The 27,297-nt window shown below is 40.1% G+C and overlaps 1 protein-coding gene and 1 pseudogene across 4 annotated transcripts; both read right to left on the reverse strand.

The window, feature by feature from the left end:
• Positions 1-411: 411 nt before the first annotated feature.
• Positions 412-876, reverse strand: LOC144324004 (cytochrome c oxidase subunit NDUFA4 pseudogene; annotated as a pseudogene).
• A 7,305-nt stretch (positions 877-8,181) lies between these two features.
• MRPL30 (mitochondrial ribosomal protein L30) lies at positions 8,182-27,297 on the reverse strand. 4 transcript variants are annotated; one of them, XM_077915088.1, is made up of 7 exons: positions 27,155-27,281; positions 26,392-26,459; positions 21,161-21,238; positions 19,732-19,812; positions 8,818-8,964; positions 8,485-8,558; positions 8,182-8,406 (listed from the first exon to the last, which is right to left on the reverse strand). In XM_077915088.1, the coding sequence occupies exons 3-7, from the start codon at positions 21,209-21,211 to the stop codon at positions 8,274-8,276; spliced, it is 486 nt and encodes a 161-aa protein (XP_077771214.1). In that variant the 5' UTR covers positions 21,212-21,238; positions 26,392-26,459; positions 27,155-27,281; the 3' UTR covers positions 8,182-8,273. The 4 variants fall into 4 exon arrangements, with proteins under 4 accessions (XP_077771214.1, XP_077771215.1, XP_077771213.1 ...); XM_077915089.1 differs by lacking the exon at positions 26,392-26,459 and adding an exon at positions 25,427-25,563 and having other exon boundaries at positions 27,155-27,277; XM_077915087.1 differs by lacking the exon at positions 26,392-26,459 and having other exon boundaries at positions 27,155-27,297.

The raw sequence follows: 27,297 nt of genomic DNA on the forward strand, positions 1-27,297 counted from the left end.
TATGATCTTAATATTTTTGTACTTGTTGAGACCTGATTTGTGACCTAATATGTGATCTATTCTGGAGAATGTCCCATGTGCATTTGAAAAGAATGTGTATTCTACTGCTTTAGGATGAAATGATCTGAATAAATCTATTAAGTCCATCTGGGTTAGTGTGTCATTCAAAGCCATTGTTTCCTTGTTGATTTTCTGCTTAGATGATCTGTTCATTGATGTAAATGGGGTGTTAACATCCCCTATTATTGTATCATTATCAATGAATTGCTTGTTTGTTCTTATTTTATATACTTGGCTGCTCCCAAGTTGGGGACATATTTACAATTATTAGATCTTCTTGTTGGATAGACCCCTTTATTATGATATAGTGCCCTTCTTTATCTCTTGTTACAGTCTTTTTTTTTCCCCCTCAAGTTTCAGATATTTATTATTCAGTGTAAACCCCAACACATACACCAGCATGATTTCGTGCATTTAGAGGGTAAATATTTCCTGGATAAGTGGAAAATTGTGCAGATGGTTTCTGGAAGACCTTCATTCTAAGCAGCTTTATAGTGAAACATTTCATTTAGAAGTCTGGACCTTCTTTCTTCAGTTTGCTGTAATCTACATTAACTGAGTAGAACTTGTATTGATCATTGGGACCCAGTTTGTTCCAAGGTTCTGGGTTATTCTTCCTATCCCAATTAACATCTGGATTGAACAATGCCAAGTGCAACACATACAGCGCTGCTCCAGTACCTCCTGCCCCAATAAATATGAAGAGGGGGATCAGGCTTGGATGTTTCTTGGCCTGACTGATGATCTGGCGTAACATGGTTGCGGCAGAGGTCTCCCGTGCAGAAGGAAAAACCGAGTTGCTGCAAGGCCCTGAACTAAGTAATGCCTCTTGTTAGTCTTTGGTTTAAAATCTTGTTTGTCTGATAACAAGTATTCCTATCTGGATTTCTTTTGACATCCATCACCATGAAAAATATTTCTCCTTCTCCTCACTTCCAATCTAGAGGTGTCTTTAGGTCTAAGATGAGTCTGTTATAGGCAGCATATAGATGGCTCTTGTTTTTTAATCCATTTGACTCCTTAAGTTTTTTTTTATCAGAGTATTAGGCCATTTACATTCAGGGTAATTATTAATAGATATGAATTTACTACCATTTTATTGCTTATTTTGTCATTTTTTTTCTGTAGATTTTGTTTCTTTCTAGTCTTTTTCCCCTTAATATTTCCTGCAGGGCTTCTTTAGTGCACAAAAACTCCTTTAGTTTTAGTTTGAGAAACTCTTTATCTCTCCCTCAATCGTGAATGATAGCTTCCTAGATAGAGTATTCTTGGCTGTAGATTTTTCCTATTCAGCACCTCGAACATATCATGCTACTCCTCTCTGGCCTGCCAAATTTCTGTGGAGAAATCTGCTGCTACCTTTATTTTTTTATTTTTCTTTTTTTTAAAAAAACTTTATTTATTCATAGAGAGAAAGAGACAGAGAGAGAGGCAGAGACACAGGCAGAGGGAGAAGCAGGCTCCATGCATGGAACCCAACATGGGACTCGAGCCTGAGGCTCCAGAATCACACTCCGGGCTGAAGGCAGTGCTAAACCGCTGGGCCACCAGGGATGCCCTGCTGCTACCTTTGTCTTCCCTTGTAAGTTAGGGATTTGTTTTGTCTTGCATCTTTTAGGATTTTTTATCTCTACATTTTGCAAATTGAACGATAATATGTCTTGGCATTGGCTTACTTTTGTTGATTTTGATGGGAGTTCTCTGTGCTTCCTGGATTTGGAAGTCTGTCTCCCTTCTCCCTGCCTCCCCCTCCCTCACACACACACATTAGGGGAAATTTTCAGCTATAATTTCCTCAAATAAACATTCTGTCCTTTTCTCTATTTTCTTTTTCTGGGTCTCCTATGATAGGAATGTTATTATGTTTCATGGAATCATGGAGTTCCCTAATTCTACTTTCTGATCTGAGATTTTTCTTACCCTCTTTTGATCAGCTTCATTATTTTCCATAATTCTATCTTCTATATCATTTATTCATTCTTCTGCTTCTTCCATCCTTGTGATGATTGCATCCAGTCAGTTTTGAATCTAAGATACTGCATTTTTAATTTTGGTCTGATTGGTCTTCAGTTGTTTTTTTTTTTTTTTTTTTTTTTTTAATCTTTGTAAGGGACACCTTGATCTTTTGATGTCTTCTATGCTTTTCTCAAGCTAAGCTAGTATCCTTATAATTGTTGTTTTAGGTTCTGGATCAGGCATATTACTTTTATGTTTCCGTTAGATCTCTGGCCATGACCTATTCTTGTTCTTTCTTTTGGGATGAATTCCTCCATCTTGGCATTTTGTCTAGGTCTCGGTCTTCTTTTCACCTCTAACAAGAGGTGTTAGGAAACCTCTTGTTTCCTGCTCCTGAAGGTAATGGTTTTATCAATGAGGTCATACACTGTCCAGGATGTGGTGCTTCAGGAAATGTCTCTGGTATATGCTGTGTGCACTCTGCAGCTGTGTTATGGCTCCTCTCTTCCTCAGGTCGGTCCTCTGCAGGGTTTCTCCTTGCCTGCTGTGGGAGTGATTAGACTTTGGCCAGAGTGTGGCAAGTTTTAATTAGGTATGCTCTGGTCTGCTTGTTAGAATAGACTTTTTTTTTTTTTTGTTAGAATAGACTTGAAGCAATTTCCACTAGAGCTGAAGCTCTGCAGCACTCTATGGCCGGTAGACTTGTGTATGTGGAGGTTTGTGCTGGTCTTCAGAGGGAGGGGTCCACTGTGTTGGTTCTCAGGCACACCTGCTCAAGGAAAGCTGTGCCAGTAGAGCACAGCACAGCAGGTTTTGGTGTAAGCCAAAACAGCCAGTGTTGGTGCTGTGTTGTTTACTTAGGAGCAGGGAAGTTGGTACTAGCCAGCTCTTTTGTCCCTGGAGAGAGGAGTTCATGCTTGCTACTGTCAGGGAAGCCCTCATTGAGCAAATAATTTATCCTTATGTGTCATAGGTGTTTTTCAGATTGCTGTTTTCACTGTGTCTGAGTTGCTTGCTCACCTGGAGCAGGACAGTGCACTTTGGGCTCTATCCCAGCCAGGCTGGCTGAGTGCTTTAAAACTCCTAACTTTAGGGACCTGGCATGGTGGGGACCCACGCTGATCCTCTGGGGAAGGGTCTCCCTGCACTGGGATGGATACAGGCTTGACTCTGTATGGCAGTTGTACTAGAGTGCAGGAGCGTGGGGTCTGGAGCAAAAAGCACTAAAGAGCCAGTGTCCAGGTTAGCTATCCTCAGCAGGTATCTGTACCAATGCTGAGGGGTGGGGGAAGATAATGGTGCCCATCAGCTCCTTTGTCCCCAGAGAGGCAATGCTGCTGGTCTCAGATCCGCTCCTGTCTTTCCCAGTGTGTCCCAGGAGAATCCTCAGATTGGCCCATCTATCCCTAGGCCCTTGCCCTCCTTCTCAATAGGAACACTGAAGTACCCTCAGGTCTTCACAGCTGCCATGCTGCAGACATCTAAAACTTCAGTCCTGCTGGTTGTCCCTTGAGTTTTCTCAGCCAGTGGCTTTGGGGAAAGTGTTTTCTTTTTGCCATCTTGACTCCTCCCCTTCAAAGCACCCACAAGCATCTTTTTCCCCAAACCACATCTCTGCCCCACCTACCTTCCACAATGTGGCCATCTCTCTCCTAGTTGTGCAGTTTGTTCTGTCAGTCCTTATACTGATTTCCTGGGTATTCAAAATGATTTGGTATCTATCTAGCTGTGTTCAACGGATGAGGCAAGCCTACAGTCCTCCTACTACTCTGCCATCTTAGCTCCTCCATTATGTAACATTGTTAACACTGTTTATATTAGCTTTAACTTTAGTGATCAAAGGAATTTTCTTTTCTCCACACAATAAAGAAAATTAGAGAACAGAAAATGAAATGATTAGCTATTTTTTCTCCATAACACTTATTTCATATCATTTCTCTAATTTTGAGGCAAAAATAAACAGATATTATCCAAAGGTAGTGTTTGTTAATTGATTGACATTTTAAGAAATAAAAGTAAAAATTTTAGTGACTAACGCCTTGTCTATTTAGGCGTTATTTAGAAACTGTCTAGATTTCCAAAGATTCTTTATTAACTTATTTACATAAGATCAATTGAGAGAAAAATTTAAATGCAGTTAACAAATTTTGACATGTATACACTTATAAAGAAGGACAGATGATTTAGACAGTAACTTGAGGCTTTAAAATTTTATCAAGCTATCTAATCAAAAAAAAAAGCCCATACTTGGGGATCCCTGGGTGGCTCAGCGGTTTGGCACCTGCCTTTGGCCCAGGGCGTGATCCTGGAGTCCCGGGTTCGAGTCCCATGTCGGGCTCCCAACACGGAGCCTGCTTCTCCCTCCTCCTGTGTCTTTGCCTCTCTCTGTCTATCATAAATAAATAAATCTTAAAAAAGAAAAAAAAAAAAGCCCATACTTGCTATTCTTTGAAGTATGGGAAGGAACAACAGGATACCACCTATATTAAGATATTTCTTTTTTAGAAAAACAAGACAAAGAATCTCCTCATAAGATTTCTTCACTTTTTGTTTTAGGTTCTTCCTAAATGCACAACTTTGTTCATGTTAAAAGCCCCCCCAAAAGGTCAGTGCAATTCCAAATTGTTCTTGGTGAAACTCTGCCAGTTACAGTATTTGTATTGTAGAGAAAAGATACTCCTGGAAAAAGCACAGTTTTAGATTGAGATCTTGTGAGAACTGGTAGGGTCTTTTTTTATTTTATTTAATTAATTAATTTATTTATTCATGAGGGACACAGAGGGAGAGGCAGAGACATAGGCAGAGGGAGAAGCAGGCTCCATGCAAGGAGCCTGATGTGGCACTTACCCCAGGACTTGATCATGACCTGAGCCAAAGGCAGATGCTCAACCACCAAGCCACCCAGATGCCCCAGAACTGGTATGGTCCTCAAAAGTAGTGGTAGGGGCACCTGGGTAACTCAGTTGGTGGAGTGTCTAGCTCAGGTCATGAGCTCAGAGTCCTAAGATCAAGCCCCATGTCGGGTTCCATGTTCAGCAAGTAGTCTGTTTAAGGTTTTTTTCTCTCTGTCTGCTCCTCTCCCAGCCACTGTTCTCTCAAGTAAATACATTAAAAAAAAAAAAAAAAAAGAAGAAGAAGAAGAAGGTAGTGCTAGTGTTTGGGTAACTTCATCTGCCTGAGCCTAACCAAATGCTAATGGTCACCAATGAGAGGTCAGACAAAATCTCCTGAAACAAGGCAGATGAAATTAAACAGAGCAATTTTCAGAGGCCTAAAGACAAGACTAGGCAAGAAGTCCTTAAAAGGTTTTGAAATGAAATGAGGCAAAGGAATGCCAATATGGGGAACTATTTGGGTCCAGCTTGGGGTGAACTTACCATGCTTGGCAGGTAAATTTTAAGCTCCCAAGATCTTGCCTCCTGACAGTCATAGATTTGCATAATTCCCTTCTTTCTTGCATTTAGCCAGACTTATGACTTGCTTCTAACCAATGGAATACAATAAAGGTGATGGAATATATGTGACTGCATTTGCATGATTATTTAAGAGTGTAGCACCCATCTTGCTAGTTTCTCTCAATACTGGGTTTAAAAAGCAACTTGCCATTCATCCTGCAACCATAAAACCACAAAGAAATGAACTCTGCCAACAATCTGAGAGCTCTGAAGCAGATCCTTTCCCAGTCAAGGCTCTGAGGAAAACTCAGCCTTGTGAGACCCCAGGCCGACTAAGCCCTGCTAAGCCCAAACTTTTTTGTAATTTATTTAGATTTTAGTTAGTTAACTAACATGCAGTGCAATACTGGTTTCTGGAGTAGAATTCAGTGATTTCATCACTTACATACCATACCCAGTGCTCATCACAAGTGCCCCCTTTAATACCCATCACCCATCTAGCCCATCCCCCACCCGCACCCCTCCATCAACCCTCAGTTTGTTCTTTGTCATTAAGAATCTCTTAAGGTTTGTTTCCCTCTCTCCTTTTTCTCTTTTCTTCCTTCCCATATGTTCATATTTTCTTTCTTAAATTCCGCATATGGAGGAGATCATATGGTATTTGTTTTTCTCTGACTTTTTTCCACTTAGCATAATATACTCTAGCTCCGTCCATGTCACTGCAAACATAAACCCAAACTTTTGACCCACAGAAACAATGAGGTGGTAAGTGTTTGTTGCTTTATGCAACACAGTTTGTTGTAATTTGTTACACAGCAATTAGTGCAACTAATGCACTAGCCTATGCCCATGTTCTAGACAATTTAACTTCTAAATTCAACTTAACATTTAGGTCCTTTTTTCTAGTCATGGGATGCTGAGATTAAAGTTACTTACCAAACTTTATTAGATTCTTTGGGTAAAAATTAACCAATGTTCTTTTCCCCATTTAAACAGCATTAATATCAGCATAGTGAAAGATATGGCAATAAATTACCAGGGACCAGCTTCATTTACACAGCTATCCTCAACTGCAGCAAGGACACATTTTGTTGGAGCACAGGTCTCTCTCTAATTAGAATCAGCTTTCTCAAGTTAGTGTCCTTTGGTTTTACATTCCCTCCAGGACTTACATATCGGATATTCAGTAACAGTTGGATTAAAACTGTAATTGCATTTAAGCTTAATAATTAATGTTATCTGGGGTACCTGGGTGGCATAGTTGGTTGAACATCCAACTCTTGATTTTGGCTAGTGTTGTGATCTCAGGGTCCGGGGATTGAGCCCTATATTGGGCTTTGTGCTCGGTAGGAAGTCTGCTTGAGATTCTCTCTCTCCCTCTTCCTCTCTCTCTCTCTCTCTGCCCTCCTCCCTGTTCTATCTCACTCTCATAAATAAATAAATAAATAAATAAATAAATAAATAAATCTTTAAAAAAAATTAATGATTTCTAGCTCATTTCAGGTGGTACTTCTGCTTGATGCCCCAAAACATCAAGATCTATGACAGGATGAATACTAGGACCTAAATTATACATAGTAAGCCAATGTTATTGCTGCCCAAACTAAATCTCACAAGAGACAAAGGAAAATAACTGGTAACTAGAATTCAGAGATTCTTCACCATCATCTTCAATTAGCTGCCACAAAATTTCCCAGTATTGAACCTCTCCTAAAATTCTTACTTCTCCCAATCCCTCCAGGTATCTGAAATAGGAAAAGAAGGAAATAAAACAATTCTCTCTAAAAGATTTCTCCCTTCTTTTTCATCTTTCAAATAGCAATCTCAATTGTTGGCAGTTTCTTAGGAATTCAAAGAACATCAATAAAATTTAGGCCACATTAGATTTATAATTAGAATACAGATCCCATTTTTGGCACTAAGTTTAAGAGTAAATGCCGCCAACTCTATGTATATAGTTATAGACACTAAAGCACAAAGCAGCCAATCTAGCTACATCCAATGCTTAATTACTGTGGCTGAGTCTCTGTTTTCTCTCTTTTTTAAAAAATATTTTATTTATTTATTCATGAGAGACACACACAGAGAGAGGCAGAGACACAGACAGAGGGAGAAGCAGGCTCCATGCAGGGAGCCTGATGTGGGAATCGATCCCGGGTCTCCAGGATCATGCCCTGGGCCAAAGGCAGCGCTAAACCACTGAGCCACCCGGGCTGCCCATGAGTCTCTGTTTTCTAGCAAAACAGACAAAGCTCCTGATGGGTAGGGACCATGTTCTGGTCAGTTGTGCATTTCTCTCTCTCTTTTTTTAAGATTTTATTTATTTATTCATGAGAGACACAAACACACACACACACACAGAGAGAGAGAGAGACAGAGACACAGGCAGAGGGAGAAGCAGGCTCCATGCAGAGAGCCTGATGTGGGACTCAATCCCCGGGACTCCAGGATCACTCCCTGGGCCAAAGGCAAGTACTAAACCACTGAGCCACCCAGAGAGCCCCAGCTATGCATTTCTCTACACATAACAGGCTGCTCACTCAAAAAGACAGTCACAGAATTTGTTGAATTCAATTAAAAGAGAAAACAGTATTTTTAAAAAGTCAATAGTTATTGCTAGGTGACATCTGAACCCAGATGTTCAAATAACACCATTCTTGCCCATTCTGCAATGAAACTATCAGAGGGAAAAAAGAGAAAGAGAGACCAAATAATAGCACTGAAACCTCCAAGGCTATTTAAGGAAGAATCACACCATGTTTAGACAGTGAAAATGACAACTATTTAAAATATATTTTAATGAGAACACTTTCTCACTACCTTTAAATGATTTATATTTTTTAATATGAAATTGCTCTGCAATTAGGACTTAACAGCTTCCTGATCTACAGGGTTTAGATGCCACCGCACTATTAATTCCCCAGTGCTCTTGAGGCACGTGTTAGACATGTCCTCCTCTGTTGGAAGTCCCTGTGGCAGCTTCAGGGGCTTGATCCTGTGACATAAGAATATGCTTTTAGAATCATACTAGGCAACAAACTGTTAAAAATAGCTGAAGTAATGAACAACAAACCTTATCAAATGCTTAACCACTTTCAGTTTTGCATTCACTGAAGGGATATTCTTGTGAACTTGAGGAGTATGTGCCTATAAAGAAAGGAAAAAATGTAATGGATCAGTTTCAAAGCAGATGATCCCATGTTGTCTGCAAAATGTTAAGATGAAGACTTATTCTGTCTAAATCAAAGTATCAAATAAATTACACTTAAATAATACATTTATTTTTTTATTTTTTTAATAATACATTTAAACAAAAGAAATAATAAAAATATACCTTTAAGTTTAAAAATTATAAAATTTAAAGCAAATTTAGGCAACACTTAAGAGGACTTAAATAGTTGCATACTTTTTCTAATCCAAGCATCTTTATTATATCTTTTTCCCAATATGGACGTCTCTTTGTACTTTTTATTCTGGTAACAATATGCAGTTTATGAGGGTGCTGTGGATCCCCACCATATTTTTCATGATCTGCAGGTGAAGGTTGAAATACCTAAGAAAGAAAAATTATAAACAGTAAATTTTCAACTTACACAGTTTCTGCATCTTTTTTCTTAAAAAAAAACAAAAAACAAAAACCAAAAAACCCAACCAAACAAAAACCCAAACAACTACATAATGATCTCATCTCAAATCTTTCTGTGATCCTCATCCTCAAATTGAACATTTATTTATACCAGTCTGATTACTTAGACAAACTCTAAGAATTTAGAAAATTCTTACTCTGAAAAATTCTGTACTCTGAAAAACATATCACATAGGCAACAGATTGTTTTATTTAAGAGTGAAGCAGGAGCAACCAGAGGACACTAAAGACTTCAAATGCCAGGACAATATATTAGCACTATGTAAGCTGGGTGTGGCTGTATCCCTCCCCTCCATTCAAGCAGGGGAACAAAAATTAGCATAAAATGAAAATAACACGAGTATCATAAGAAAATAAGTACAGAGTACTTGAAGAGTACAGACAAATAAATGACTGCCTATGAAGGATTAGAAGCAGCTCCACAGAGCTGCCATTTGAACTGATTCTCTAAGAATCAAAATGTTCGAGTTAGCTATCCCAAGAAAAACTTCCCTAAGAACATAAAATGTACTGAATAAGAATGTACATGGTAACACTATTTGTAATACTGAAAAAACTAAAGGCCACATCCATGTTCCTCATGGAATAACTAAAAGAATTACAATGCATACATTCTAAATAAAACGAACAAACTAATGATAACAAATCCAAATAAAATATGATACAACTAAATAAATTATGATGTATCCCACGGGATACAATGCTGCCATTAAAACAAAAGGGTATACTATTTTAGCAGCTACTAATTTGAAGGATGGTCATAATACATTCTTGAGGAGAAAAAAATTCCACACAACCATGTGTAGTAGGATCTTGTATTTGTTTTATCTGTACCAAAATACATGGGTGTGTATATGTGATATATTACATAAATATCAATTCTAAGAAATCATGTTATATACACACACACGTATGTATGTATAAACATCTCAAAGACATTAGATCAATAGTCATACCTCTGGGGAATTAGAACAAGGAAACACATACAAAATATGGTACTTTAGTCAAAAAGGGTATAATTTAATCATAAAAAATAATATTGTAGAAACTTATCCACTGAGAGAGTCCCATTATATTGCTAAATGAAGAAACCAACAAGAGAAGCATTATACATGAGATGATTCACATCTTTAGGAACCTACAACAAAATAGGATGTGGAGGGTAGGGTGTTGACAGTCTCCAGGTAGGTAAGATTAAGAGTGCATTTCAGTTCTTTTTGTTCCTTTGTATTTTCTAGGGGTTTTGAAGAGATGCAGGGTGAGAAGAATGGTGGCAGACAGAGAACGGGGCAGCCACACCAAAGAAAAGAAGATACAAAGAACCAGTGATCAAGAAACAGTGTAAAAAGCATCAAATATTTGGGAAAACTAAGTGATTCTGTGTAGCTGGAGTAGGAAAAAACCATGAAAAGCAATGTAGGGGATGAGGTTAAACTATTCAATTGTGCTGAGCCTGGCAGAGATTTTCAGAAGCTACTTAAGATTACAGATTTAAAGAAAACATGACTAAAGTTTTGAGAGACTCAGAAAGAATATACTCAGAAGAGGATAAAATGGGGTGGGAGTGGGAGTCTGGTACTAAGAAGCACTTGTAGCCGTGGTTTAGAAGCCTGAACTACAGCAGCTCCAACAGAAAAGGGACTCATCTGGGGACTCTGAGCAATAAAATTATAGATGGGTTTGTACTAGATGAAGGAATAGGAGGGGCTGAGATGGACTCAGGGGTCTCTGGTCTGGGAAATCAGGCAGAGGATGGTAGCATTAATTGGCATAACTAAGATAGGCCAAGTATCCTCTTTTGTTTGGTTGTTTAGAGATAAAGTAAGAAGATAAGTTTCATTTTAGATAGGTTTAACCTGAAATACCTGAGTTATCAAAGAACTGGGTCTAGGGATCATTTGAGAATATAGGAATAGATTCAGAATACAGGCAAGTACTAGAGGTACACATCTCAAGAGTCATTTCCAGGGCAGCCCTGGTGGCGCAGCGGTTTAGCGCTGCCTGCAGCCCAAGGCGTGATCCTGAAGACCCGGGATCGAGTCCCATGTCAGGCTCTCTGTATGATGCCTGCTTCTCCCTCTGCTTGTGTCTCTGCCTCTCTCTCTCTCTCTGTCTGTCTCTATGAATAAATAAATAAAATCTTAAAAAAAAAAAGTCATTTCCATGAAGTTTGAGTTTTCACATTTGCTACAGATGGCAATCAAAATCACTGCTTTGCACATTTTAAAGGAATGGTAATATTTGTATCTATGCTTTTATTCCAGAACTTTACAGACTAAGAAACAGGAAAAGATTTAAGACTATACAATTATGGGAAGGATAGCAGCTGAAAGGCCATACCTGAAAAACAAAGAGGTTTCTGATAAGAGAACATCAAGCATATTAAGGGTGTTGAAACAGTCAAAGTAACAGTCAACAGATCAATATTATTTGATCTTTAAGAAAAAGATCGGGGCACCTGGGTGCCTCAGTTGGTTAAGCATCTGCCTTTGGTTCAGGACATGATCCCAGAGTCCTGGGATTGAGTCCGGAGTCTGGCTCCTTGCTCAGTAGGGAGCTTGCTTCTCCCTCTGCCTCTTCCCCTGACTCATGTTCTCTCTCTAGCTTGTACTCTCTCTCAAGTAAATAAATAAAATCTTAAAAAAGAAAAGTTAAATCAATGGAGAATGGTGGTTGCCAGGGGCTGGGGGAAGGAGGGAATGGGTAGCTATTATTTAATGAGAACAGCGTTTCAGTATTGTAAGATGATGAATTCTGGAGATGGATGGTGGTGATGGCTCTGCAAGACAATATGACTGTATTTAATACCACTGAAACAGGGGGAGGAGCAAGATGGCGGAAGAGGAGGGTCTCCAAATCACCTGTCTCCACCAAATTACCTAGAAAACCTTCAAATTATCCTGAAAATCTATCAATTCGGCCTGAGATTTAAAGAGAGACCAGCTGGAAGGCTACAGTGAGAAGAGTTCGCGCATCTATCAAGGTAGGAAGACGGGGGAAAAAGAAATAAAGACACAAAAGGCCTCCAAGGGGGAGGGGCCCCGCGAGGAGCCGGGCTGAGGCCGGGGCGAGTGTCCCCAGGACAGGAGAGCCCCGTCCCGGAGACGCAGGAGCTGCACCGACCTTCCCGGGCGGAAAGGGGCTCGCAGGGAGTTGGAGCAGGACCCCAGGAGGGCGGGGATGCCCTCGGGTTTCCTGAGACAGTAACAGACCAACTGCGCGCCCAGGAGAGTGCGCCGAGCTCCCTAAGGGCTGCAGCGCGCACGGCGGGACCCGGCGGGACCCGGAGCAGCTCGGAGGGGCTCGGGCGGCGGCTCCGCGGAGGGGGCTGCACGGCCCCGGGAGCAGCTCGGAGGGGATTGGGCAGAGGAAGAGGCTCAGTGCGGAGGGGGCTGCGCGGTTCCAGGAGCAGCTCAGAGGGACTCGGACGGCAGCTCCGCGGAGGGGGTTGCACGGCCCGGGAGCGCGAATCCAACAGCGCAGGCTCCGGAGCACAGGGCGCCGGGACACAGCCCAGGATCCGGCCTCCCCCGGGACAGGCCTGAGGCCGGGAGGGTCCAGGACAGCAAGGACGCCCCTGCCCCGAGCTGAGCAGATCAGCGGCCCCGCCCCGGAGCCTCCAGGCCCTGCAGACGGAGTTCCTGCCGGAGCTGAATCCAGGTTTCCAGAGCTGGCCCCGCCACTGGGGCTGTTCCTCCTGCGGCCTCACGGGGTAAACAACCCCCACTGAGCCCTGCACCAGGCAGGGGCAGAGCAGCTCCCCCAACTGCTAACACCTGAAAATCAGCACAACAGGCCCCTCCCCCAGAAGACCAGCTAGACTGACAACTTCCAGGAGAAGCCAAGGGACTTAAAGTACACAGAATCAGAAGATACACCCCGGTGGTTCTTTTTTTGTTTTGTTTTGTTTTGTTTTGTTTTGTTTTGCTTTTTGATTTGTTTCCTTCCCCCACCCCCTTTTTTTTTCTCCTTTCTTTTTCTTTCTCTTTTTCTTTTTTTTTTTTCGTTTTTTTTTCTTCCCTTTTTTTTTTCTCTTTCTCTTTTCTTTCCTTCTTTCTCTCCTCTCTTTTTCTTTTTCCCAATACAACTTGCTTTTGGCCACTCTGCACTAAGCAAAATGACTAGAAGGAAAACCTCACCTCAAAAGAAAGAATCAGAAACAGTCCTCTCTCCCACAGAGTTACAAAATCTGGATTACAATTCAATGTCAGAAAGCCAATTCAGAAGCACTATTATACAGCTACTGGTGGCTCTAGAAAAAAGTACAAAGGACTCAAGAGACTTCATGACTGCAGAATTTAGAGCTAATCAGGCAGAAATTAAAAATCAATTGAATGAGATGCAATCCAAACTAGAAGTCCTAACGACGAGGGTTAACGAGGTGGAAGAACGAGTGAGTGACATAGAAGACAAGTTGATGGCAAAGAGGGAAACTGAGGAAAAAAGAGACAAACAATTAAAAGACCATGAGGATAGATTAAGGGAAATAAACGACAGCCTGAGAAAGAAAAACCTATGTTTAATTGGGGTTCCCGAGGGCGCCGAAAGGGACAGAGGGCCAGAATATGTATTTGAACAAATTCTAGCTGAAAACTTTCCTAATCTGGGAAGGGAAACAGGCATTCAGATCCAGGAAATAGAGAGATCCCCCCTAAAATCAATAAAAACCGTTCAACACTTCGACATTTAATAGTGAAGCTTGCAAATTCCAAAGATAAAGAGAAGATCCTTAAAGCAGCAAGAGACAAGAAATCCCTGACTTTTATGGGGAGGAGTATTAGGGTAACAGCAGACCTCTCCACAGAGACCTGGCAGGCCAGAAAGGGCTGGCAGGATATATTCAGGGTCCTAAAGGAGAAGAACATGCAACCAAGAATACTTTATCCAGCAAGGCTCTCATTCAAAATGGAAGGAGAGATAAAGAGCTTCCAAGACAGGCAGCAACTAAAAGAATATGTGACCTCCAAACCAGCTCTGCAAGAAATTTTAAGGGGGACTCTTAAAATTCCCCTTTAAGAAGAAGTTCAGTGGAACAGTCCACAAAAACAAGGACTGAATAGATATCATGATGACACTAAACTCATATCTCTCAATAGTAACTCTGAATGTGAACGGGCTTAATGACCCCATCAAAAGGCGCAGGGTTTCAGACTGGATAAAAAAGCAGGACCCATCTATTTGCTGTCTACAAGAGACTCATTTTAGACAGAAGGACACCTACAGCCTGAAAATAAAAGGTTGGAGAACCATTTACCATTCGAATGGTCCTCAAAAGAAAGCAGGGGTAGCCATCCTTATATCAGATAAACTAAAATTTACCCCAAAGACTGTAGTGAGAGATGAAGAGGGACACTATCTCATACTTAAAGGATCTATTCAACAAGAGGACTTAACAATCCTCAATATATATGCCCCGAATGTGGGAGCTGCCAAATATATAAATCAATTATTAACCAAAGTGAAGAAATACTTAGATAATAATACACTTATACTTGGTGACTTCAATCTAGCTCTTTCTATACTCGATAGGTCTTCTAAGCACAACATCTCCAAAGAAACGAGAGCTTTAAATGATACACTGGACCAGATGGATTTCACAGATATCTACAGAACTTTACATCCAAACTCAACTGAATACACATTCTTCTCAAGCGCACATGGAACTTTCTCCAGAATAGACCACATATTGGGTCACAAATCGGGTCTGAACCGATACCAAAAGATTGGGATTGTCCCCTGCATATTCTCAGACCATAATGCCTTGAAATTAGAACTAAATCACAACAAGAAGTTTGGAAGGACCTCAAACACGTGGAGGTTAAGGACCATCCTGCTAAAAGATAAAAGGGTCAACCAGGAAATTAAGGAAGAATTAAAAAGATTCATGGAAACTAATGAGAATGAAGATACAACCGTTCAAAATCTTTGGGATGCAGCAAAAGCAGTCCTAAGGGGGAAATACATCGCAATACAAGCATCCATTCAAAAACTGGAGAGAACTCAAATACAAAAGCTAACCTTACACATAAAGGAGCTAGAGAAAAAACAGCAAATAGATCCTACACCCAAGAGAAGAAGGGAGTTAATAAAGATTCGAGCAGAACTCAACGAAATCGAGACCAGAAGAACTGTGGAACAGATCAACAAAACCAGGAGTTGGTTCTTTGAAAGAATTAACAAGATAGATAAACCATTAGCCAGCCTTATTAAAAAGAAGAGAGAGAAGACTCAAATTAATAAAATCATGAATGAGAAAGGAGAGATCACTACCAACACCAAGGAAATACAAACGATTTTAAAAACATATTATGAACAGCTATACGCCAATAAATTAGGCAATCTAGAAGAAATGGACGCATTCCTGGAAAGCCACAAACTACCAAAACTGGAACAGGAAGAAATAGAAAACCTGAACAGGCCAATAACCAGGGAGGAAATTGAAGCAGTCATCAAAAACCCCCCAAGACACAAGAGTCCAGGGCCAGATGGCTTCCCAGGGGAATTTTATCAAACGTTTAAAGAAGAAACCATACCTATTCTCCTAAAGCTGTTTGGAAAGATAGAAAGAGATGGAGTACTTCCAAATTCGTTCTATGAGGCCAGCATCACCTTAATTCCAAAACCAGACAAAGACCCCACCAAAAAGGAGAATTACAGACCAATATCCCTGATGAACATGGATGCAAAAATTCTCAACAAGATACTGGCCAATAGGATCCAACAGTACATTAAGAAAATTATTCACCATGACCAAGTAGGATTTATCCCTGGGACACAAGGCTGGTTCAACACCCGTAAAACAATCAATGTGATTCATCATATCAGCAAGAGAAAAACCAAGAACCATATGATCCTCTCATTGGATGCAGAGAAAGCATTTGACAAAATACAGCATCCATTCCTGATCAAAACTCTTCAGAGTGTAGGGATAGAGGGAACATTCCTCGACATCTTAAAAGCCATCTATGAAAAGCCCACAGCACATATCATTCTCAATGGGGAAGCACTGGGAGCCTTTCCCCTAAGATCAGGAACAAGACAGGGATGTCCACTCTCACCACTGCTGTTCAACATAGTACTGGAAGTCCTAGCCTCAGCAATCAGACAACAAAAAGACATTAAAGGCATTCAAATTGGCAAAGAAGAAGTCAAACTCTCTCTCTTCGCCGATGACATGATACTCTACATAGAAAACCCAAAAGTCTCCACCCCAAGATTGCTAGAACTCATACAGCAATTCGGTAGCGTGGCAGGATACAAAATCAATGCCCAGAAGTCAGTGGCATTTCTATACACTAACAATGAGACTGAAGAAAGAGAAATTAAGGAGTCAATCCCATTTACAATTGCACCCAAAAGCATAAGATACCTAGGAATAAACCTAACCAAAGATGTAAAGGATCTATACCCTCAAAACTATAGAACACTTCTGAAAGAAATTCAGGAAGACACAAAGAGATGGAAAAATATTCCATGCTCATGGATTGGCAGAATTAATATTGTGAAAATGTCAATGTTACCCAGGGCAATATACACGTTTAATGCAATCCCTATCAAAATACCATGGACTTTCTTCAGAGAGTTAGAACAAATTATTTTAAGATTTGTGTGGAATCAGAAAAGACCCCGAATAGCCAGGGGAATTTTAAAAAAGAAAACCATATCTGGGGGCATCACAATGCCAGATTTCAGGTTGTACTACAAAGCTGTGGTCATCAAGACAGTGTGGTACTGGCACAAAAACAGACACATAGATCAATGGAACAGAATAGAGAATCCAGAAGTGGACCCTGAACTTTATGGGCAACTAATATTCGATAAAGGAGGAAAGACTATCCATTGGAAGAAAGACAGTCTCTTCAATAAATGATGCTAGGAAAATTGGACATCCACATGCAGAAGAATGAAACTAGACCACTCTCTTTCACCATACACAAAGATAAACTCAAAATGGATGAAAGATCTAAATGTGAGGCAAGATTCCATCAAAATCCTAGAGAAGAACACAGGCAACACCCTTTTTGAACTCGGCCATAGTAACTTCTTGCAAGATATATCCACGAAGGCAAAAGAAACAAAAGCAAAAATGAACTATTGGGACTTCATCAAGATAAGAAGCTTTTGCACAGCAAAGGATACAGTCAACAAAACTCAAAGACAACCTACAGAATGGGAGAAGATATTTGCAAAGGACATATCAGATAAAGGGCTAGTTTCCAAGATCTATAAAGAACTTATTAAACTCAACACCAAAGAAACAAACAATCCAATCATGAAATGGGCAAAAGACATGAACAGAAATCTCACAGAGGAAGACATAGACATGGCCAACATGCACCTGAGAAAATGCTCTGCATCACTGGCCATCAGGGAAATACAAATCAAAACCACAATGAGATACCACCTCACACCAGTGAGAATGGGGAAAATTAACAAGGCAGGAAACAACAAATGTTGGAGAGGATGTGGAGAAAAGGGAACCCTCATACACTGTTGGTGGGAATGTGAACTGGTGCAGCCACTCTGGAAAACTGTGTGGAGGTTCCTCAAACAGTTAAAAATATACCTGCCCTACGACCCAGCAATTGTATTCTTGGGGATTTACCCCAAAGATACAGATGCAATGAAACGCCGGGACACCTGCACCCCGATGTTTATAGCAGCAATGGCCACGATAGCCAAAGTGTGGAAGGAGCCTCGGTGTCCAACGAAAGATGAATGGATAAAGAAGATGTGGTTTATGTATACAATGGAATATTACTCAGCTATTAGAAATGACAAATACCCACCATTTGCTTCAACGTGGATGGAACTGGAGGGTGTTATGCTGAGTGAAGTAAGCCAGTCGGAGAAGGACAAACATTATATGTTCTCATTCATTTGGGGAATATAAATAATAGTGAAAGGGAATATAAGGGAAGGGGGAAGAAATGTGTGGGAAATATCAGAAAGGGAGACAGAACGTAAAGACTGCTAACTCTGGGAAACGAACTAAGGGTGGTAGAAGGGGAGGAGGGCGGGGGGTGGGAGTGAATGGGTGACGGGCACTGGGTGTTATTCTGTATGTTAGTAAATTGAACACCAATAAAAAATAAATTTAAAAAAAATACCACTGAAACATATACTTACAATGGTTAAGAAAGTACATTTTACATATATTTTGCTGCAGCACAAAAAATTAGGGGGAAAAAACACAAAAAAAAACCCAAGCTTTAAAAACTAAATGTCTTTTCCATATATACCATCAACTGCATAATTACATTCTTAGGTATTTACCTCAAATGAGTTAAAAACTTATGCCCACACAAAAACCCACATGCAAATGTTTACAGCAGCTTTATTCACTACTGCCAAAAATTGGAAGCAATTAAGATGTCCTTCAGTAGGTGAATGGCTAAACAAACTATGGTATATCCATACAACCAAATGTTATTTGTAGTAAAAAGAAATGAGTTGCACAGGCATAAAACTCAGGTTATAAAAATATAGTTTTCATTATTTCTATAACCTTGTTTGATTTCTGAGTCTCCAGTTACTTTAATGGAAAAGAACTTGATCTAATTCATGTTTTTCCTTAATTCTATCCAGCTTTTTTTAGTTAACTCATGATTTATCATTCTTTTGATTACATATAGTTAACAAATACATAAAAAGCTATCAATCATGGTGGTAAGACATTAAGACATCACATGGCATACTGCTATGTAAACATAGCCAATGTGAAAGAGCTACATACTGTAGGATTCCAACTATATGATATTCTGGGAAAGGCAAAACTAAAAAGACAGTCATTAAAAATGTCAGTAGTTGCTAGAAGTTGAGAGATGAGAGGGAGGGATGAACAGGTGAAGCACAGAGGATTTTTAGGGCAGTGAAACTATTTGTATGATACCCTAATAACACAGGATACTGTGTATTTGTCAAAAGTCATAAAATGTATAGCACTGACAGTAAACTCTGACACAATCTAAGAATTTTGGTTAATAATAATCTGTTAAAAAAACAATCTGTTAATACTGGTCCATAAATTCTAATAAATGTATTAGAATGTTAATTATGTTAACAATTAAAACATTAATTATAGGGTAAACTATATATGTTGGGGGAGGAAGTAAACAGGAACTCTCTGTACTTTCTGTTCAGTTTTTCTAAGAGATAAAAGCTGCTCTAAGAAACTACTCTAAGAAATAAAGTCATTTAAAAAAATGAAACAAAATAAAAATCAATAGAATGCTTAGCTAGTGTTTTCTGAAAGAATGATATGTACACATAAATCTAGCAGGAAAAATCAAAGATTCCAAGTTGCAATAGTCAATACAGAAAGTGAACACAGAGCTACAATGACAGTGTCTGAGCAGGAAGAAGACTCATTGTTTTCTGAGGACAATAGTGATTGAAAACACAAAGTATTAAGGCAAAAAAACCCAAGCAGGAATAAACAAATTCTAAGATGATAAAAACCTACTACTACAAAGGCCAGTGGCACATTTTTTAAAAAAAAGTCATTATTGGCACATTTTTTTAAAAAAGTCATTATTTAGATAAATTCTACCGCCAACATCCAGAAATAATTTAACATAAAAGTTTTCAATATTACAAAAGTAGGTACCTTTTAAACCATCGCATGCTTAAAAAAATAGTAATACTAAAAAAACCACCCCAAACCCTTCTTACTTTATCCGGAATTCTTGACTTTGTAAATTTGTGACGAATCCAGTCTGTACAAATAAGAGGCTCTACACCTTTTGTCACGGTCTAAAGCATGAAATAAAACAATTTTTTAAGAACTCTGGTTAATGCAGAAATCCATACCCATCAATTTGTAGGTGACAAAAGTCACATTAGAAAGCAAAAAGCATGTAAATACATACTTTTCCATGTTTTTATTTAAATTCCAGTTTCTTTACATACAGTGCAATATTAGTTTCAGATGTGGAATTTAGTGAATTCACCACTTAACACACAACAGTTGGTGCTCATCACAAGTGCCCTCCTTAATCCCCATCACCCATTCAGCCCATGTTTTTCCCCTGGCAGCAACCCATAGTTTGTTCTCTATAGAGTCTGTTTTCTGGTTTGCCCTCTCTTTTTCTTTTTGCCCCTATGTTCATCTGTCTTGTTTCTTAAACTCCACATATGAATGAAATACAGACTTCTTGAACAGGAGTTTGGAATATTTTTCTGTATAGGGCCAGACAGGAAATATTTCCAGTCTGGAAATATTTCCAGTCTTTGGGCTGTCCAGTTTCCATTGCTGACTTTCAACTCTGCCTTGGTAGGGCAAAAGGGGCCCCCGAACAACAAGGATGGGGGGGTGGCTACATTCCGATGAAACTTGGTTTACAAGAAAACAGGTGGCAGACTGAATCTGACCTGCAGATGTTGTTTGCCAACCCCTGCTCTACACAATGTGCAATAAATCACCTTCAACAATACAATGTAAAAGGAAATGAGTTTCTGGTTTTCTTTCTAGTCCCTACAATGCCATCACTCTTTGTTCCTATCTCTTGTTCCCTTTCTATAATCTTTCAGTCCCCTTGCTCTCAGTCTGCTACAGAAAAAGGAAATAATACTGACCAACAGAATTAATCTAAGGTTAAGGTAATGCATGTAAAGCATCCATAGCCAGCAGGAGGTCTGTATCTAGACTCTGCCCCTCTGAACAGATTAGGCTGAGCTGCTGCAATTTGTGTAAGAAAGACTAGAAGGAAATATATGAAAATACAAGCATTAATGGTCTCTGGGAGAATGCTTTTCTTCTTTCTGCTCTTTCATAGTGTTCTATTTTTCTATAATTGAAAATATACTTTTTTTCAGAATTAAAGACAAAAAAACCTTAAAACTTTAAAAAATTAAGGGGAATCAACGCTGGCCATTTTTACTAGCATGTTCTCTGGGAAAAGATCTTTTGTTATTTCAAATCTTTAGTGATAAAAGAGCAGATAAATCATAAAAAAAAGTTGGCTCTTAACATTAAATAAAAACTTAATACACAAAAAAAAACTTATGCAGTTTAACTTGCCTGTTTGTTTTGTTAATCACAAGAGAAAAAAATAGTTATTAAGGAATTAAAATAAGATAATATTTGAAAAGAAACACTTACTTGGAGTCGGCCTGGGGGCCTCCGAACTATTGAGCGCAAAATCCCTGCCATGATTGTGCTGACCTTTCTCTTCAGGGGCTATGACAAGCAGAAATAGATCTGTGGGTCAAATGTGTCTTGGAAATGGACAGGTGCCCACTTCTGTACTATTAAAAAACTAAACAACAAGTTAATTATAAAACTTATAGTTTAACAGTAAAATCTTATTATTTTAATACAATAAATAATAAATGTCTTATTTGGAGTTCAGCAAAACCATAGGTAGTAATCATATATTAACCACAACTCATTTTTGCCAAATGAGTTAGAAGCTAGGTTGACTCAACAAAAATGGGCAAAGGAGGTTACTATTGTTTAAAATTTTTTCTTCAACAATGACCACAAAGAATGTTTTGTTATAGAATCACAAAAAATGAAAGGGCTAGAAGGACTGAAGAAATCCAGACCCCTTGAACTAGATTTAACAACCTTCTTATCTCATGTATGTAGAGAATGAAAATTCAATCATTTACCCAAGGGCATCCAAGGAATATAGTCTGGAACCCAATTCTCCTAATTCCCAATCCAGCGTATTCTCACTAAATCATAACACCTTTGTATTAAAAAGTAAGCTGTAACTTTCTTTTTTTTGCATGTTTGTATTTTTAAACTATTTTTAACAAATATGCATTGCTTCTAGGATGTAAAAAAATTATGTTTTTTGAGTCGCACAACTACAACCTACTATACTGATGTATACTGAAAACAGAAAGATTAGGTTTATGAACTACATGTTTATTTTGGGTAGGTCACTTAATTTGTGTGCTTCAGTTTTTTCCCAAAAGAATGAAAATAATATCTATCTTGCAAATGAGTTATTCTGAAAACACCTAAGACAGTATTTAGCACATAGGAAGCCCTCAATAAATGGTACTTATACTATGATAAAATTATTAAATTATCACAAAGCTGTAATAAGAATATCCTAATGCACCAAAATAGGATATAATGCTGTATTTCAGTGAATCCACCAGATTCTGGCTCACTCAAGCTCTTCAAGCCTTTTCTGTGATATGGACAAAGTGATGAAGTTGTCGGAATCAAAGGAGGATGTTTCATTAAAAGGGCCAGACTTTAGAAAAATTTTCAGCAACTGAACCACTCTCTCAAAATTAACTACGTATCAGTTTTAGAAGAGTTAACTACTAAATCCTTAGTGCCATGAAAGCCAGAATTTTGTCTTGTTCAGTTTTTACTCTCAGCATCTAGCACAGTATCTGATGAATAGTAGGCAACCAGTGTTTATGAATGTCTGAATCAATTAATGGATTAGATCTATGGTCTGCTCAACTCAGAATTCAGAAGTACATCAAAATTTCACAACTCTCATTCAGACTTCAAACATTACCATACAATTTAACAACTTCTAGTTCAAATCAACATCTAGTCAAACCATCAGCCATTGCTTGGCTGGTTGTTTAAATACATTTTGTATCAAGGCTTCCTTAGAAGAGACGCTTATTTAATCCTCTGGCCTCCAATCAAATAGGTAATGATAAAGTATTTTCTTTACCATATTTCTTCAAGTTAAACATAATAGACTAACACAACTCATTTGGCCTCACACTTTGTTAGTCTTTTTCTTACCACTTAAATTTCAACAAAAGCCTCCTCATGGCCTTCTGGCTTCCATTCCAACTTCCCTAAAGTCTCTTTTCCATGACAGCAATCATCTCATTAAAATCCTAAATCTGGGATCCCTGGGTGGCGCAGCGGTTTGGCGCCTGCCTTTGGCCCAGGGCGCAATCCTGGAGACCCGGGATCGAATCCCACATCGGGCTCCCGGTGCACGGAGCCTGCTTCTCCCTCTGCCTGTGTCTCTGCCTCTCTCTCTCTCTCTCTGTGTGACTATCATAAATAAATAAAAATTAAAAAAAATAAATAAAATAAAATCCTAAATCTGATCATGTCAACTCTTCTCAAAACCTCCAACTGCTGGAGTAAGAAGTAACATACAAGCCAAGAGGAGAAAGCAAGAATAACCCATGTGATCCAATGGCACAGGATTCGAGTTCAAGTTCATGGTTAGCTAAATAGAGAGACTGATGGATGTAGAAAATAATCACAGGGATCCCTGGGTGGCGCAGCGGTTTGGCGCCTGCCTTTGGCCCAGGGCGCGATCCTGGAGACCCGGGATCGAATCCCACGTCGGGCTTCCGGTGCATGGAGCCTGCTTCTCCCTCTGCCTGTGTCTCTGCCTCTCTCTCTCTCTCTCACTGTGTGCCTATCATAAATAAATAAAAAAATTAAAAAAAAAAAATCACAGACACGCATGTATACGTGGGTTAGCTCTGTTAGCTAACAAGAGCAAAAACCAATGGCGTCCCAATAGCAATGAGTACACCCAACACCTGATCTTAGTATTCTCTAATAAAAGAAACCAGGCCTCTGTGGAGAAATGGCTGATTGTAGGGCTACAGCGGGGAATATACAAAGATTAGCTTGGAGCATCTTGTTTTTGTTTTTTTTTTTTTATTTATGATAGTCACACAGAGAGAGAGAGAGAGAGAGAGAGGCAGAGACACAAGCAGAGGGAGAAGCAGGCTCCATGCACCGGGAGCCCGACATGGGATTCGATCCCGGGTCTCCAGGATCGCGCCCTGGGCCAAAGGCAGGCGCCAAACCGCTGCGCCACCCAGGGATCCCTTGGAGCATCTTGTAACACTTGAAAGGAACTACTCAAAAGTCAAAATGATGGGAGAATGTCAAAGGGACATAGGACCATGTCAAAGAGCTCCTAATGGCTAAGGCTAGACCAATATAAGCAACAAAGTAAGTAATAAAGTATTGGCTTATAGTCCAAACCATAAAATCATGATTACATAGTCATATAAATAAATGAAGAAGTAAATTAATGGTAGAGAAGAAACAAACCGCTCTTACACAAGAATTCCAAATAACTTAGGCAGATAATTCCCTCTCAAAGAGGTGGAGCAAAACCATTCATCTTTCTCTCTCTTTAAGATTTTATTTATTCATGAGAAGCTGAGAGAGAGAAAGAGAGAGAGAGAGAAAGGCAGAGACCTAGGCAGAGGGAGAAGCAGGCTCTATGCAAGGAGCCCGATGTGGGACTCGATGTGGGGACTCGGGGATCACGCCCTTGGCCAAAGGCAGACGCTCAATTGCTGAGCCACCTAGGTGTCCCTAAAACCATTCATCTCTTAAGTATGGGCTATGCTTAATAACTTGCTCCCAGAGAAAAGCATAGAAAGGAGAAAAAAATAACTGTGTACTAGAGAAACCTCACACTGTGTCAGCCAGATGATTATGGTTTATATCAACTGAGATAAAAGTCAAGTTGATAGCATGCACCCCTTATATGATGGAATGGGAATGGCACTTCGTGTCTGTGTTCTTCCCCCAAACCCCGAACACCAGGCTGAGAGGAAAACATCAAACTCCATTTGATGGACATTGTGGAAAATATCTGACCAGTATCTCTTCAAATAATTGAGTGCCTTTAAACTGTCAAGGTCACCAAAAACAGGGAAAGTGAGAAACTGCCATAGTCAAGAGAAGCCTAAGGAGACATGATGGCTAAATGGGATTCTGAAAGAGTAAAAGGACATTTAGTAAATACTAAGAAATTCAAATGAATTATGTTAGTTAACAATGTATCAATATTGGTTCATCAATTATAACATATGTACCATACTAATGTAAGATGTTAATAAAAGGGGAAATCAGGTGTGGGGTATATATAGGAACTCTGTACTAGCTTCACAACTTTTCTATAAAATCTATATTATTCCAAAAAAGTTTATTGATTAAAATAACAAAAAGCTCTAATGCATTGGAGCGACAGCCAGTCCTCAGCCTCCACTTCTAGGACCTCACCTCCAATCACTCTTAATACACATACTGGTCCCCTTCCAGGCCCTAGAAGTTGCCAGGCACTCCTTTGGACTGGCAGTTCTTTCTCCTGGAATGCTCTTGATATTCACAAAGTTAATTTCTCTTACCTCTTTCAATTTTTGGCTCGAATCTTTTCTCAGTAGGGTCTATCCTTATTCCATTACTTAACAGTTTGACCCACCCCAAAATTGTCAAGACTCCTTCTTACACCACCTGATTTTCTTTCCATAGCACTTAACAGTTTGTTAGGTTTTTGTTTACTGTCTCCACCCAGTAACATGTTCATTCTGCAAGGACAATGATTTTTAAATTCTGTTTTTGGTCTGCCCCATCTATTCAGATGTATCCCAAGCATATACCTAAAGCATATACCTGTTCTGTACTAGGCACTCAATCAGTTTTCACTGAATTTAGTTTAATTTACAGACTTGAAAAGGTGCAACACTCGCCGTGCCTGGGTGGCTCAGTGGTTGAGCGACTGCCTTTGGCTCAGGTCATGATCCAGGGTCCTGGGATGGAGACATGCATCAGGTTCCCCACAAGAAGCCTGCTTCTCCCTGTCTATGTCTCTGCCTCTCTCTCATGAATAAATAAATAAAATCTTAAAAAAAAAAAAGGTGACAGTCAAAAATTCTAAGTTTTAATAAAAAGTAAAGGTTATTGTCAATAAGGCACAAAACTCTTAGATCTTGAAATAACTATACTGTCTCCTAATGTACAATAACTTTTCTTGTACAGGTGCAAAAGAAGGAAAAAAATGCATCATGAGAAGTATGATCGCTTTAACATTAAAAAAAAAAAATGTCTGTGAGGGCAGCCCCGGTGGCTCTGCGGTTTAGCACCGCCTTCAGCCCAGGGTGTGATTCTGGAGTCCTGGGATCAAGTCCCACGTCGGGTTCCCTGCATGGAGCCTGCTTCTCCCTCTCCCTTTGTCTCTGCCTCTCTCTCTCTCTGTGTCTCTCATGAATAAATAAATAAAATTAAAAAAAAAAAAAAAAAAGAAACTTGAAATTAAAAAAAAAAAAAAAGTCTGTGAATGAATGGTGGCAAGTATTCCATTTTTGCCAGAAGTTTGTCGCTGGGAACGCTGTGGTGTCAGACGTGGGCTGATTTTCCTACTGGATTCTGAGTTTGCGGGTCGCAGTCTCCTAGGTGGTCCTGCGCCCGGGGAACCGTCCCGGGGTCAAGCGGATCCTACTTCCCAGCTCCGGAGCCACGCAGCCCGACTGTGGGAGCCCGAGGGCCGAGCCACCCAGGCAGGACCCCCCTAGTGGGAGAGGAATGTGTGTGTAAACACAGACAAACTCTGGAAGGCTATCAGTAAAATGCTAACATACCCCTGGGGGGTGAGGCTATCAAGGTGATTTTCCGCTTGGCTCCCAGTTGTCTGAACAGTTTCATGTATCTATTTAATGACAAAAGGAGGGAAAACATTACCGGAAATGCACAACACGGAATTTCTCTTTCAATAAACCGGAAGGCAGTAAGTATCTCTTCTTTTAATTGCTAATGCCTAACAAGTCATAGGCAGCCCTCATCCTCATCAGCACCTCTTGGGAAAAATACAAAGCAGAACAGGCAGCTCTGGGTAGGTGGCGATCAAGAAACATGGTTGCAAAATTACAGCTTTTGGTGAAACGGCATATATTTTAACTGCCAACCTCGGAAGATTTTTGCCTTCTAAAATGCAATTAGGAAAGCTTTTATCTTCATTAACAAAAAATTCAGCTTACGCCGATCCGCAGCGGAAAAAACGAAAATAATAAAACAGAAGCACAGAAACTAAGACGAACGCGACTTCCCTCTCCCACTGGGGGGTCCTGCCTGGGCGGCTCGGCCCTCGGGCTCCCACAGTCGGGCTCCATCAGCCGCGTGGCTCCGGAGCTGGGAAGTAGGATGCTCGACCCCGGGACGGTACCCGGGCGCAGGCCCACCTAGGAGACTGCGACCCGCAAACTCAGAATCCAGTAGGAAAATCAGCCCGGATCGGAGACCACAGCGTTCCCAGGGACATACTCCTGGCAAAAATGCAATACTCGCCACCATTCGTTCCCCTCTCACCAGCTACGGCTAAACGTGCTCAGCCTGAACTTGACTCACCGAGGAAAGGAGGACAGAGGAAGGACCACCTGGGGCTACCCGCGAACCCAGCCGTGCGTCCCACTGCGCGCCGACAGCAAAACCGTGCACTTCCGTTCCGGCCACGCCCCGCCCACTCAAGAGGCACCGAAGGAGTGCGCAGG

This window comes from Canis aureus, chromosome 11 (assembly GCF_053574225.1).
Source record: "Canis aureus isolate CA01 chromosome 11, VMU_Caureus_v.1.0, whole genome shotgun sequence".
In the NCBI taxonomy this organism is placed as follows: Eukaryota; Metazoa; Chordata; class Mammalia; order Carnivora; family Canidae; genus Canis; species Canis aureus.